The sequence below is a fragment of the Leuciscus leuciscus genome, assembly GCF_965113295.1.
Source record: "Leuciscus leuciscus genome assembly, chromosome: 7".
NCBI classification, from domain to species: Eukaryota; Metazoa; Chordata; class Actinopteri; order Cypriniformes; family Leuciscidae; genus Leuciscus; species Leuciscus leuciscus.
Genome location: NC_138731.1, coordinates 31,256,152 through 31,270,358, shown reverse-complemented (window position 1 = coordinate 31,270,358; position 14,207 = coordinate 31,256,152). Strand labels below are relative to the sequence as shown.

The 14,207-nt window shown below is 39.1% G+C and overlaps 2 protein-coding genes across 8 annotated transcripts in view; one reads left to right on the top strand and one right to left on the bottom strand.

The window, feature by feature from the left end:
- Positions 1 to 4,257, top strand: part of nalcn (sodium leak channel, non-selective) — a 140,692-nt gene extending 136,435 nt beyond the window's left edge. For 3 of the 4 annotated variants that reach the window (XM_082176522.1, XM_082176521.1, XM_082176524.1), the window contains one exon: positions 4 to 890. In XM_082176522.1, coding sequence (XP_082032648.1) covers positions 4 to 146 — 143 coding nt within the window. In that variant the 3' untranslated portion in view covers positions 147 to 890. Of the gene's footprint in view, positions 1 to 3; positions 891 to 4,111 lie in introns of those variants that run through there. The other variant, XM_082176523.1, reaches the window with a different exon arrangement.
- LOC309503750 (phospholipase D1) overlaps positions 1,084 to 14,207 on the bottom strand; it is a 28,016-nt gene continuing 14,892 nt past the window's right edge. For 2 of the 4 annotated variants that reach the window (XM_082176536.1, XM_082176534.1), the window contains exons 16-28: positions 10,530 to 10,755; positions 10,202 to 10,330; positions 9,878 to 10,003; positions 9,030 to 9,148; positions 5,805 to 5,918; positions 5,549 to 5,659; positions 4,098 to 4,183; positions 3,883 to 3,996; positions 3,522 to 3,571; positions 3,229 to 3,363; positions 2,324 to 2,477; positions 1,723 to 1,837; positions 1,084 to 1,471 (exon numbers count right to left, since the gene is read on the bottom strand). In XM_082176536.1, coding sequence (XP_082032662.1) covers positions 1,247 to 1,471; positions 1,723 to 1,837; positions 2,324 to 2,477; positions 3,229 to 3,363; positions 3,522 to 3,571; positions 3,883 to 3,996; positions 4,098 to 4,183; positions 5,549 to 5,659; positions 5,805 to 5,918; positions 9,030 to 9,148; positions 9,878 to 10,003; positions 10,202 to 10,330; positions 10,530 to 10,755 — 1,704 coding nt within the window. In that variant the 3' untranslated portion in view covers positions 1,084 to 1,246. Of the gene's footprint in view, positions 1,472 to 1,722; positions 1,838 to 2,323; positions 2,478 to 3,228; positions 3,364 to 3,521; positions 3,572 to 3,882; positions 3,997 to 4,097; positions 4,184 to 5,548; positions 5,660 to 5,804; positions 5,919 to 9,029; positions 9,149 to 9,877; positions 10,004 to 10,201; positions 10,331 to 10,529; positions 10,756 to 14,207 lie in introns of those variants that run through there. The other 2 variants (XM_082176535.1, XM_082176537.1) reach the window with 2 other exon arrangements.

Below are 14,207 nucleotides of genomic sequence, written 5' to 3'. Positions count from 1 at the left end.
CAGGCCGCACAAGTGTGAAGTCCATGGTGTGTAAGATGAACCCTGTGAGTGACGAGGCCTCCTCGGGGTCTGAAGTCAAAAAGTGGTGGACTCGTCAACTGACAGTGGAAAGTGATGAAAGCGGTGATGACCTCATTGATATTTGAAGCAAAACTGCTGACTAATTTTCCAGATTTTCCGCTTAAGAAAGGATCATTCGGCGAAATCTTTTGTATTCACTTCTTAGCGTAAGCCGCTATCCTTTGTATTGGCTTCACGTAGGTGTTTCTATGCCGCTTAAAGCGCCACCTGCACCCGTTCAAGCCACCTTTTGCTCATTCAAAAACATAAATACCGGTTTATACCATGTTAATGATCACTCTACTGTGTGGAAAATTTTCAGTGAGCATTATTTTGTCAATGGGAAAAATGTATGATGAAAGAGCAGCTGAAATGTGTCCTCAGGAAGTTTATGTAATGTAATATAAGAGGCTAATAATCTAGATGTAATGGTTAGGCAAATGCACATGCTTAATGTGATGCACCTAATCAAAGCCATATCGTTCTCTTTGTTAGTCTTTGTGCCACCATAATTCATCTTCATTACATCGTTTGTAAGGTCCACAATTATCTTGTGTTGTAAATCTATGGGTTTACGGATTACAAAATGCAAACACTTGCAAACATTGTTGCAAGACATTTAATGTTACCATTATTATATGTGTCTATGTGACTGTGACTCAGTTTAAGAATTATAATAAAGATACGTATGTAAGTTATACGAATAATTTAAATAATATATTGAAATAATGTACTTAATATATTTTGTAAAAATGAGAATTTCAGCAAGTTTTTGCCTGCTTTTAAATTTAAAGTCACTGTGATATTACTTTAAGTGGTTGTGTTGTTATTTTAAGCATTTTTGCCTGTATTTTCAGGAACAAATGAAAATAACTATGCACTCATAAAGAAATAATCTGGAAGAACAAAGTTAATTATTTACAACAGCTGCAGTGTCCATGTATATTTCATTAAAAGAGTTCAGTTATAAACCTGCAGGGAAAAAGGACAAATATACAGCAGAAGAATGAAGGTTTATGTACACTAAGACTGTCTGAGACTTCACAGCAACATGTAAAGCTAGCGTCTATGGATAGCTCAGAGGTAGTTTCCGCTCTACAAATGTATGCATGCTACTGACAGCACATATAGCATCATTAGATGACAAGCGTCAAAAGAGAGGGCAGCCATTACAGTTTCAAAGAGTCTATGTCCACAGCTCAATGGGCATCATTCCCTCTTTAGAGTTGAAAGAAGGGAAAAGGTTCTCCTCAGACAGGAAATACAAGGGAAATTGGACCAGAAAGCCTCGTATCTTCTTCAGTTCAGTGCAGGCCTGTGCAGGGTCCTCGGCAGCCATGCATGGGCGTGACATGTAGTCCTTCAGAATCTTATAGTTTAGGACTGCATCAGTGGGCAAACATCTGAAGACCTGCACAGAGAGGCAGTGATGGTGATACGCCAGAGCTTAAGCATATTTATCTAATATTGGATTGTTGAAGCATTTCAATGACAAGGGAAAAAGGCAGAATAAACCACTAGTAAACATCCGGCTCTATTGACTGAGCCGGTTAATCAAATATCTAAGATCTGTCTTTTCTAAAAATAAATCGAGGGCTATTTAGAGCGTTCGGTGAGGAAGGTCAGTGCTGTGCTCTTACCTTTTCTGAGTGACTTATTTACCTTGTCATACACACTGGCGTTCTTGGCTGCTGTCACCATCCAGATTTCCTTGTAGAATCGGTCACTGATGGGATCACTGATGTCTGTGTTGTCTCCCAGCAAGCCAAGAACAAGCCTAAAACGAGAGATTGTTTTCAGACTCTAAATTAAACCTTTTGTAATGTAATGGGGCACAAAATATTAATACATTTAAATTGGTTGAATTAGGCTGTATTTAATCTTTCACCTTAAAAAAAACAACAACTTTTATTTAACCCGATTTTAGGACAAATATTTACGATTTTAATTTTTTTATATCTGTATAATTTCATTTAATTTCATAATTTCATTTCTCCCATGCACAAAATTGTAAAAAATGCAAAAATGTACATTATGTGTATAATAAATGTTTTCACACCAGAGTATTTAGTCATTTAAAAATAGTGCAGATTTAGTGTGTAAATTAGCTAATTTAATTTAAGGTCTATATATGTTTATATATTTCTTTCTTTGAGAGATTCATCCAATAAATATCAACAATGTATGTCACAGGACTGTAAAACCTCCCACTGCAAATAAAAATCCTGTTGCCATGTTGCTCACGTGTAACAGAAAAGCAGACCTGAAGCATTCCTCCCGTAGAGACAGGGCGAACCTGCCAGCCTGATAACTCCCTCCATCCATGACAGAGGGCTGGAATTCTGTGTCTTCAACAACCACAGCCATTTCACTGTCTCTCTTTCCCAGCATGCTCCTGTCATTGATGTTTGATGAGCCTAAGTAGATCACAGATACCTATCAGACACTTTTCCTTTTCCTACTATCATAGTTAATGCCTATGGGGAGTGTAGGATGCGTGTTCTGGATCTGTATTTGGGTGTGACCTCTACTGAGAGCCTCAAGGACATATCAGTGAAAAACAGTGGTTTCTTGTTTTTCTTCTTCAAAGCCTATTCATAAGGATAAGAGGATAATTGGAATTGATAAAGACAGACAGGATTTGAGCGACGTTAATGGGATTTTAATAATGCATTTGTGTGGATTGAGGAGACAGGCGTGACTTCGCTTTTCATAAACATCTGTTGGTGTTTGTTATTCTGCTCATGTCCACACGAGATGTGTTTTGTATGAATGCAGTGCCCCCTAGTGGCGTATACTAGTTTTACAGTTAAAAGATTTCAAACAACATGACCAGGTCCAGGTGCGTTTCTATTTCTAGAAACAGAATATATATTCTATTTCTATATATATATATATATATATATATATATATATGCTGTCTTTCCAAATATACCTTAGTAGTTAGTATCAGCCAGTAAAAAAACTCATGTGTCAACCACTAATCTGAATATCAAGCAAGTCACCTCCACCTATGTTTCATTTATAGCATTGCTTCATTGAGCCTAAAACGTGGGAAAATATTGTGTCTGAAATGAATTCATGAAATTTTCTGGCACAAATTATACCATTTCCTGAGAACGACCCAATTTTATTTTTCTATATGTGTGAGAGGGGAGATTGGCTGACCAATAATGACAGTGCAATCATCCACGATCATGAGCTTGCTGTGCACGTAAATGAGTTCAGTGACCAGACGCCCATCCAGGTCAGCATGAGTGCGCAGACCGCAGAATGAGATGTACTTGATCCAGCAATCTGCCACTGCACAGACAAATACATACACACACACACACACACTTTCTTCATCCTGATCCTGTTATAATACATTAAAATGATGCAATCCACATTTGATTGGCATGATTTTTGCAAATGTGACCGCTGTAGTCTAAATTTATATTTCTGCATACTAGTCTACTTACTCACACATTTGAGCCTCTCAATAATGGAGCGCTCCCCTCTGCACATTGTCCTGTAATGGAGAAAGAAAGGTTTCATTTCATCTACTGTCTGTCTTGACTTGCACCAATCGTGTGTCTTAATTCTCCTTCACCCGACCAATCACATCGCTCGCTGAACCCCAGTTACCACAGCATCCTCTCTACTCCCCTTATCTAGCCTAGTGTTGAGCCTCCAAGCTGGGGCTGTAATCGTCTTTTGCTTCTCTCTCGTGAGTAGCGGGGACCGTTGTTTCCACATTACACACGTGTAATTTGCTGCATTTTTGCCCTTAATTGTGGCAATTTGGTGATTACAGAAGACGCATGTTTGGAGGGTTATTACCTGTAATTAAAGTACATGATTGCTTTGATGGCTTGCCCCCCCCCTGAGGAGATGTCACCTTCAAAGCCGGGCAGCAGGGGCATCACCACATAGACCCGAAATTTTTTCCTCTCCCTGTGGCCAAGTCACAAACGGAAATGAAAATGAGTTAGGTTTGCCCATTGATGTTTTTGTGTTCAAATTCATATACAAGTGTATCTATTGTCATGATGCACCTGTATGCCCGCAGGATTCTCTCCGTGAGCGCATCTCCAATGCTGTTGTGGATGGATTTGTCAGCACAACTGATGAAGAACTGGTTCTGAGAGATAAAGAGACAAAAGGGACAAGAGAAAGATGAAAAACTGAAAATACGGCACAGGAACTGCATCTGAAGCATTATGCAAGAATCACAATCTCATAAAACAGGGTTCCAGATCAGCTGTTTATTAATTGTTTTGTTTTTTTTAGTTTCTTTGTAATACATAATATGAATGATATATTTATATCATGTTCAGAGTCTGTAAGATTTTTCTTATGTTCACCAAGGCTGCATTTATTTTATCAAAAATGCAGTAAAATTTGTAATATTGTGAAATATTATTCCAATGTAAAATATCTGTTTTCTATTTTAATATGTTTTATAGAATCGAAAGTTCAAAAGAATAGCACTTATTTGAAATATAATTATTTTGTAAAAACATAAATGTCTTTGCTTGTTTAACATTTTTAGAAGGCTTTTATTTTTTTTATTTTTTTTTTACATATGAAATAAAAATAATATACTTTAAATGAATAACTGGGTAAATAAATTACTGTGCCCCTTAAAATAAAATAAAATCCTCTTATTCTGTACTCATGACCAGGCATAGGCCCTATCTCAAATTGTGCAGCTGATGTATACTTGTTTCAGTGTTCAGTGTTACTATATTGTGTTACTCCCTTAAAAAAGTAACTAACTACGTTACTTAGTTACTTTTTCTGAAAATGAATGTAAAGACCCTTTAACACCAACAGTGAAATGAATAAGCCTAGGCTGAAGGAAATGCAAATTCACACCGGTACAGTAGTGTATTTAGTATTTATTAATTGTATTTTATGTGTATTGTATTTTTTTTCTCCATACTCCGGAGGTCAATGGGGCCCATCAACTGTTTGGTTACCTATATTCTTCAAAATATCTTCTTTTGTGTTCAGCAGAATAAATAAATTCATATAGATTTGGAGCAACTTGAGGGCGATTAAATGATGGCAGAATTGTTTTTGGTTGAACTATCCCTTTAACTAAAGTCATGTTTGCTTTAGGTCTGCAGCAAAGACATTGGTTAATAAAGTGAGATAATAATAATACAAACATAAAGTATATTTGTATTATTTCACATATTTAATTATTGCTGGTTTGCGTAATATTCTGAGTTTGCATTGCACTGTTTTTATTCAATTTGAGGAATACTGAATCTAGTTTTGTGCAAGTGAGATGAGTAAATGCATTCTTACATTTAGTCTAGAACTACAATGTTTACACAGCGCACATAACGCCTCTGCATCTCACTCCTGATTTTTATTTCAACATGGGGACAGGAGAGGTGTAAATGAATAAATGTAAAAGTAGCTGTAGTAAGTTTAGTAAAGTTACTTGAAAATTTTAATCTGATTACGCAACACTGCTTGTGGTTATGTATTTTACCTCTATATATATGAAATGTTTGCTGTTCTGGATGGCTGATACGTAGGCCAAATGAATGGACTCCTCATGGACCTTTGACCCAATAGACCACTGGCACACAGATCTCAAAACCTTGTTTTAGTTTTTTTGGGGGGGAAATAAATAGAATCGCAAGGAATGACTTATCACAAAACACACATTTCTCAAAAAAATGATGGATAACTTAATATTGCCAGTACAAAGCAGAAACTCATGTAATTTGGTGTTGAAATCTCACCTGAACGTTAGCCTGTGTGGATTTGCCGTGGTACTCAGCTGGCACCATGGGTGCGGAGAGAGACTTGGGCATGAGGCAGGGGTAGCACGTCACCCCCGACCGCTTCTTCACCAGCTAGCAAATAAAAGAAGAGTTGATTGGGATCAGACAGAATGCCCGACGCAGACTCCAAAAATCACACCCCTAAAGAGCGCTAATTACTGTGCCACATCCAGATAGCCTGTTGGGCTGACCATCAACCCCTGCCTGCTACCTCCACTCCCCAGAGATAGAGCACTTGTTTGAGGCTGAATAAAAGTCTCCTCTGTTTAGTCTTAGACAGTGCCGCTGATTACAGTAAATTGATGGCCGTGTGTGTGAAGGGTTTGCGAAACTAGGTTTTTAATGGCTATTGTCCTAACTAGACTACACTCAGACTGTTTTCAACTGGGCCCGGCACATGGTTCAAAGGTTGTTTGAACATGAGACAAGCTTTGTTTCCTGGGAAACAAAGGAAAATGATGTTGCCACTTCCTACCAATTATCTACATATGGGAGAAACAATATTTTTTAGCATTTTCAATGCTTTCCATGATATTTGGTGGTCACATAAAAGACGAATGTGTTCTTCATTCATCTAGACTTTCTGTTCTGTTCTGTTCTGTTCTGTTCTGTAACAGTGTTATTAAAACAAAGTGAGAAAAAAGGATTTGTTCGCTTAAGTTTGAGTTTCTTTGGAAGTTTTATTTTACTTGACGTTTTCACCCCTCTTGAAGGAAGTGCTCATGGTGCAAATTAGCGAGCTGTACGCCATGTCAGCTTACACTGTGGGCAAGCGGTAATCTGGGCCGTGTGGTTATAAACAGATGGTTCTCAGGCAATTAACAACTGGCATAATGTGTTGATTAAAATCCATTGAGCCCTGATGAGGGAGAACTAACATTAACTCTGCTCACGGGCTGTTGGCAGCTGCCCAAGCGATACTTATAACTCCAGTGACCTTGATAGTGAATCACATGTTTGAATCACCACACTTCTAAAAAAAGCTGGACTTAAACTAATTCAATTTTTTTTTCTTCGTATTACAGGTGCAGATCATAAAACACTGATCTTATGGTTGGAGATGGAAAGTTCTGTGATAACATTAGATAATAGCAAGTTAGATTAGCACAGGTGTACAAATGCATTATTCATAAATAAAGGGCAAATAAAACTCAGATGTTATATTTAATAAAAGGTCAGATGACAAGATACTGCAGGATAATGTATTTTACAATGTAAATTGAATTGTTTATACAAGTTTAATTCAGAACTCATGCAAATATTGTTATTATTACAGTATACTGTATAATACCGTATGTTTTTGGTCAGTAAGAGCTTAATACTTTTTAATTCAAAATACTTTTTTTTCAGCAAGGACGCATTAAATAGATCAAAATATCAGAAGTGACAGTAAAGACACTTATGTTTCAAAAGATTTCTATTTCAAATAAATGAACAGTTTTCAACATTGATAACAATATGATTTTTTTTCTTGAGCAGCAAATCGTTATATTAGAATGATTTCTGAAGGATCATGTGACCCTGAAGACTGGAGTAATGATGCTGAAAATTCAGCTAGATTTACATTACATTACATACTACATTACATTTTAAAATATATTCAAATAAGAAAATAGTTACTTGCTTAAGAGACATTAAAAAAACTTACAAACCCCAAACTTTTGATATATACTGTATGGAAAGTCCTGTAATATAGGCTATCTCATAATGCCATCCACACAAATCACTGACAGGATTGTTCCCACTTCGAAATACTTTCTTTGTTGTGAATGTGACAAGTGGTGTTCCCTAATCAACAGCAAAAGATATAAATGAGACTGGTCTGTCTTTGAGCCGTAAATTCTCATTTCCACTAAACACCTCATCAGAGGCATTCAACTTTCTTTTGTTTGTCCTCGTCTGCCGCACACACACCTGGCTTCCTCTCCTTTAATTATTCACCAGCAGAGTGTCTGATCGGTAGCCAAGCCTGAAATATGACTGGCATAATCCAAAGGAAATCATACAGGCCTCAAACCAATTCAATTACTGAACAATCAAAGTAAAAAGGCCTCTAATTGCTCTAAAAGGGGGCTGAGAGTACGGGCGGCCATTGAATGCTGACTGCATTCAGAACAGGACACAATGAGCAACTGCAGGGGGTGCTAAGCTCAAGCTAATAAAGATGGTTATTCAAACACACTTGAGAGAGGGTGGAAACCTCGGCTTCATGCATGCGCTCTGATCTTTAATTCTTACAATTAGAGTTCTGAATGGAGGTGGTATTTGTGCACCTTCTAACCATTTAAGAAAGTGATTTTTCTGGACATTCAAGTGGATATGCTTTATAGTCATACTGTATAGCAAACGATACAATATGTGGCCAATACACTTTGCAACACTCTTATAATACATATGCTTTTAAATGTAAAACTCCCCCAGATGAAAATTATGTTGCTCATAGGTTGTTCTTTCAGCTCAGCAGGTTCTCATTTCTGAGGTTTTACTCCGAGGTTTCTTCCAAAGTTGTTTAAAAAGAGTAATTTAGGTAGAGTAAGAGTAGAGTTCTGAAATAAACTTAGATCGTACAGCTCAGAACATCTGATCTTGAAATAACCTGATGCAAATATCTTGACATTTGATATCTTGACAATGCTGAACACAATTTGGGACACAATTTTCTTGGACACAATTTTCTGGGACACAATTTTCTGAAACTCTAGAGATTTTTCTTTTTCTCAGGATTTCCTTTGCATTTAATCTTATTGAGAAGGACTAACGCTGCGTCCGAAATCGAATACGTCCCTACTATATAGCATGTGAAAAACAGTGCACCAACAGAGTAGTATGTCTGAATACACAGTTTTTAAAAAACAGCAGGTGAAAAGTCCCCGGATGACCTACTACTTCCGGCGATATTCTCAAGTGCGCATTTGATGGACACTTTACTATCCCATGAGGCCACAGGAGAGGATTTATGAATGGAAGTGAAGCGACGCAACTAACGCTGGTAGGTCACATGATAATGACAACATGGTGGATGTACATTTGGGCGGATTATACTACAGACACTCATACTATATAAAATGTACTTTTTTTTAATGGTCGTGAAGTAAGTTCAAATTCAAATGTAGTGCCTACTCAGACCGTACGCGATTTCGGACGCACCGTAAGATAGCCAAGAACATATCTAATATCTCCTACCTTTGTAAAGTTCCACCTCTGAATGAAATGTCGTGCAATATCTCTTGCAGCCTTCCCATGAACCACCACCCCAATATCATGCCAGGGCATCCGAGGTGTCTTATACCTGTCAATGAAGTCTTAACCAGAAAAATAAACAACAAACAGCCGCTATAATGCATAATAACATTAACCAAACAATTATATATATTTCTTTTTTTAACCTTTATTTAACCAGAACCTCACTGAGATTAAAATCTCTTTTGCAGGAGTGTCCTGGCCAAGATATACATCTCAGGTTATACAGAGATGACAGACAGGCCTTTTGAAGGCATCCCAGTGTGGTTTTTCTCTTTCACCGTCTTTGACAATGCACAACCATCTTAGAGTATTTCACTACATTCATCTATCAGACTCCTCCATTCTCCTGCTGTGTCCTACCCAGTTGGCACTATGTGCAAAACCAGGACTTCACATTTACAAAGCAGAGATGCAAAAATAAAGTTATCTCCCTCTGGCAAGAGAATAGAGCTGGGAAAATAACCCCATACTGACTACAGAATGGGATTGTTGGAAACGACTTCTGTGTCTTCTTTCCCTCATTCCTGTGTTGGAGAGATTGCTTCATTTGATGAATTTGACTTAAGATATCAAAGAATGTGTAGTGTCGTTGTCATTTTTGTCTCTTCTGCTAGTTTTTTGTCTTAAGGCCTAAAGATTCACTGTTTCGGGAAACACCGAAATTTGAATGTGTCCTGATATTTTTGTAATGCAAAATAAATCAGCTGAGGTCTACATTTAAATTTTTTTGGCTGTGGTTGTGATATTACAGATGTGCACCAGTCGTGTTTAATTCAGCTGTTCCGTACCATCAAAAGGCTTGTTGAGTTTGACCCAGTCTTTGAGGATGAAGTTGCAGTAGTCTTTGCCGTGCCAGAAACGAGTCTCTCCACAGAGTTCAGTACTGCCTATGTAACTTCTCAGGGAACTGGTCTCTAAAACAAGTCGACATCACACAGATGTAGCAATTAATATATTTATAAACTTAAAGATTGATTAGTTCTCATAGCTGGTCATTGAACGTCAGCTTCAGTGAATGAATAATAAGGTTAAGTTGTGTATGAATACTGGATTTATGTGTCAATATTTGCATGTCACACAGATGTGTTTGGTTTTAATGCTTGTGTACTAACCATTAGGCAAAGGGAGAGAGTGATGAAGGCCGAGATAGTATGAATCGCTGGAATGCAGAGACAAGCTCTTGGTGTAACATTCCCGAGTGAGAGGGGTCCTGGAATTAGGACTATTCCTACAGTGATGTTCTACACACAGAACACAAACACAGTCTCTGTTATGTAATTAATTGCACCACAATCGGCACCAAACAAAATAGCTAAATAAACTAGAAAAAAAATAAGCTTTATAAATGTATAGATAAAATAAAATACAAAATAAAATAAATATAGTATTTAAAATATAATCATATCTATATAACCATTTATTTTGTTGAATTTCTCTTACTGGACTCTGTTCCATCAGAGCTGTGGCGACTTTTCTCTGATGGCGTTCTTAGCAGTCTTCCTCTGTTGTTTTCTCCCTGTTCCTCCTCTATGGGCAAAGTGAAGCTCACACAGATCTCACCTGGATCCTCCACTGAGCCTGAATCTCCTCCTTCTCCAGTCTGAATTTCTTCAACTATCAAATTAATCTTCATCTCCTCGCCCTCCTCCACCATGGCAACTGACTGCTACAGAACAAAAATGAACACGTATAAAACATAGATAAGACAGAAAAGACATATGTTTTGCTATTTAGTAAGCTCATTCCTGCATCCCAATAAATATTGTATGCACCAAAAATATGTACATGGCTGATGATCAAAAATGTATTAGTAAAAATGATACTATTAGGTTCATATATTTTATAACTGCTGTGGGAAACAGTCTCAATTTCTTAAAAAAGTAGACATGAAATTGACAAACTGCTCCTGTTCTGTGGTGCAAAGTGTTGTGGGCAATATTAGCCCCCCAAAAATGCATGGATCAGGCATCCCACACCTTTTGACAAATGAATTTGCATGGATAAAAATATAAATATAATTAATATGATAATAATAAAATAAATTAAATTTAAAGCTGCAGTCCGTAACTTTTTCAAAATGTACAAACTGTATTTTCTTTACATATTAAGCAAGTATATCATGAATCCTTTTCCAACCCGTGTGTATGTCTTATCCTGAATATTCAGACTATTTTAGGGTGCTTTCACACTTGGTTCGATTGCCTGGTTCGAACCTGAGTTCGATTGCTCCCCCCTCCCCCTGCCCCCGATGGACTGTGTTCACATTATATTATTTGTATCCGAACCGCGGTACTCTTACGTCATCATGCTGCAGCTGGCGCGTACTCGTGTTGCTTGGTAACCGCTATGAAAAGGCGTCAAAATGGATAGAATTGCTCGCTTCACATTTGTTCTTTTTTTTTTGGAACCTTTGGTTTTGTTTTCAAAGAAAAGATACAGAAACACACTTGCGTCTGTCTGCCGCAAAAGTATTAAATCCGTTCCAAAGACAGCGGGATGTCGGGATGTCCGCCCGCCTGCCGAAGACAATTTTTGTGGAGGCAAGCAGAAATCATCTCTCTGCTTGCAGTGCGTCAATCCCGCTTTTCGTCAAGGTAAGTGTATATAGACCCTTTTACAGTTGTTAAACACACACGCACGCAGGCACGCACCAGATTATACGTCATCAATAGCGGTTCACTTCCGCGATTTGGTACAATTGCGTTCATATCAGCAGCGAACCGTACCCGAGTTCACATGAACCGTACCCCAGACCACCTTTTTAAGCGGACTCGAGTACGGTTCGCGGGTGCGCACCCGAGTTCGGAAAACAGCGTTCACATCATCCAAACGAACCGAACTCTGACGTCATTCGAACCCGGGTGCGCACCAAAAGTGCTAGTGTGAAAGCGCCCTTAGGGCGTTTTTCCACTGGGTTCGTTTGCTGCGGTCCGAACCCGAGTGCGCTCGTTCCCAGCGCCCCCCGCAGCGTTGGTCTGGTTTCACACTCAATTAGTTGTATCGAACCCAGGTGCGTTTGCAGTGATCTTACGTCATCGCAAACGCACACGGAAAATGCATGGATAATACAACTCGACTGAGCATAGCTGTAATTTGTCAGTTTTTTTGGTGCTATTATGCACAACATAGTGAGAGACATCACCTCTTCAGTGTCCCACAACGTTCCCCTGCCACTCATGGTTGTCGTGTGTGAGGAAACAATGATATCGACAGTGATACGCATGTGCGGGATACTATACTTCCTGAACAAGCGCGCACCCGAGTCCGTGTTGCTTGCACATTAACGCGAACCGCGCCACGGTTCGGGAGCAACCGAGCTCAGACCACCTCCTCCAGGTAGTCTCGGGTTCGGTACTCTAGTGCGCACCCGGGTCCGATGACAGCGTTCACATTAGCGATTTTTCATGCGAACCGTGCCCCGGTCCGCACTAAACTGCCAGTGTGAAAGCGCCCTTAGGGCGGGTGAACAATGATATTGATAGCGTTCACATTAGCGATTTTTCATGCGAACCGTGCCCCGGTCCGCACTAAACTGCCAGTGTGAAAGCGCCCTTAACTGTCATCGGACCCGGGTGCGCACTAGAGTACCGAACCCGAGACTACCTGGAGGAGGTGGTCTGAGCTCGGTTGCTCCCGAACCGTGGCGCGGTTCGCGTTAATGTGCAAGCAACACGGACTCGGGTGCGCGCTTGTTCAGGAAGTATAGTATCCCGCGCATGCGTATCACTGTCGATATCATTGTTTCCTCACACACGACAACCATGAGTGGCAAGGGAACGTTGTGGGACACTGAAGAGGTGATGTCTCTCACTATGTTGTGCATAATAGCACCACAAAAACAGACAAATTACAGCTATGCTCAGTCGAGTTGTATTATCCATGCATTTTCCGTGTGCGTTTGCGATGACGTAAGATCACTGCAAACGCACCTGGGTTCGATACAACTAATTGAGTGTGAAACCAGACCAACGCTGCGGGGGGCGCCGGGAACTAGCGCACTCGGGTTCGGACCGCAGCAAACGAACCCAGTGGAAAAACGCCCTTAGACTGGTTTGGGTCGCACCGTAGCCCAGTACCTGCGTGCCTCATCATAGACATTAACAAAGAGAAGTAGCTCAGGCTACAATGTTATTCCGCAAGACAAGTGCAGTTCTGTTTATTAACCGCTATAGCGCCAAAAGTTGCGGACGAAAGCTTTAAATTTCTATTTAAAAAGAGAACATTTTAAATGTATAGAAATTGCACTCACACAAGAAGAGTAATTACTATCCATTAAATTATTAAGCATAAAAGGATAGTTCACCCTAAAATATAATTTATTCCAAACCTGAATGACAGGAGATATTTTGAGAAATGTCTGTAATTTGTTCATACAATGGAAGTCAATGGTCACCAAAACTATTTTGTTAGCATCATTCTTCAAAATAACTTCATTTGTGATTCACAGAGGAAAGAAAGTCAGATGAGGGTGAGTAAATTATGACAGAATTAAACATTTTGGATAAACTATCCCTTTAACTTAACTAGAACATTTCATTTCATTTTGGAAATATATTACTTTTTTTCCCATGACTTCTCCATTCCTTACACATTAAAAATGTCTAGTTTTTCGATTATTGTGAGAACACTTATGCTCCACCACAAACATTATTCCATCTGGGCACTTTTAGTGTAGTATTTTCAAAATCTCACATGTATGCAATGTCTGGGCTGTCTGCTTGACTTGATTCTATCTACACTGTTTAGTATTATTAAAAAAATACAATAAATGGTTAGAGACATAAGTCTCTCACTGGTGCACAACAGAGGGCCAAAGAACCAAGACCATCTTTTTCTTCACACGTTCTGAAAAATTCAACAGTTAAAACGTCCATGTTATCTATATGTGGCTGATATATCGGGCTAGCTGTCAGCCTGCAGTACGTAGAGAGTGGTAATGGCCACCCGTGCGGCATCAGCCCAGGGAAGCTATGACTTAAACGATAGTGTAAGTGACTCCAGTCTGCTGAGCGGAGTCTGAACGAGGGTAAAATGCCCTCTGATGTGTGCGAGTTAATGGCTCATGGGGGATCATAGTGCCCTCGACTTGACAAATGGCAAATGTCAGAGCACTATTCT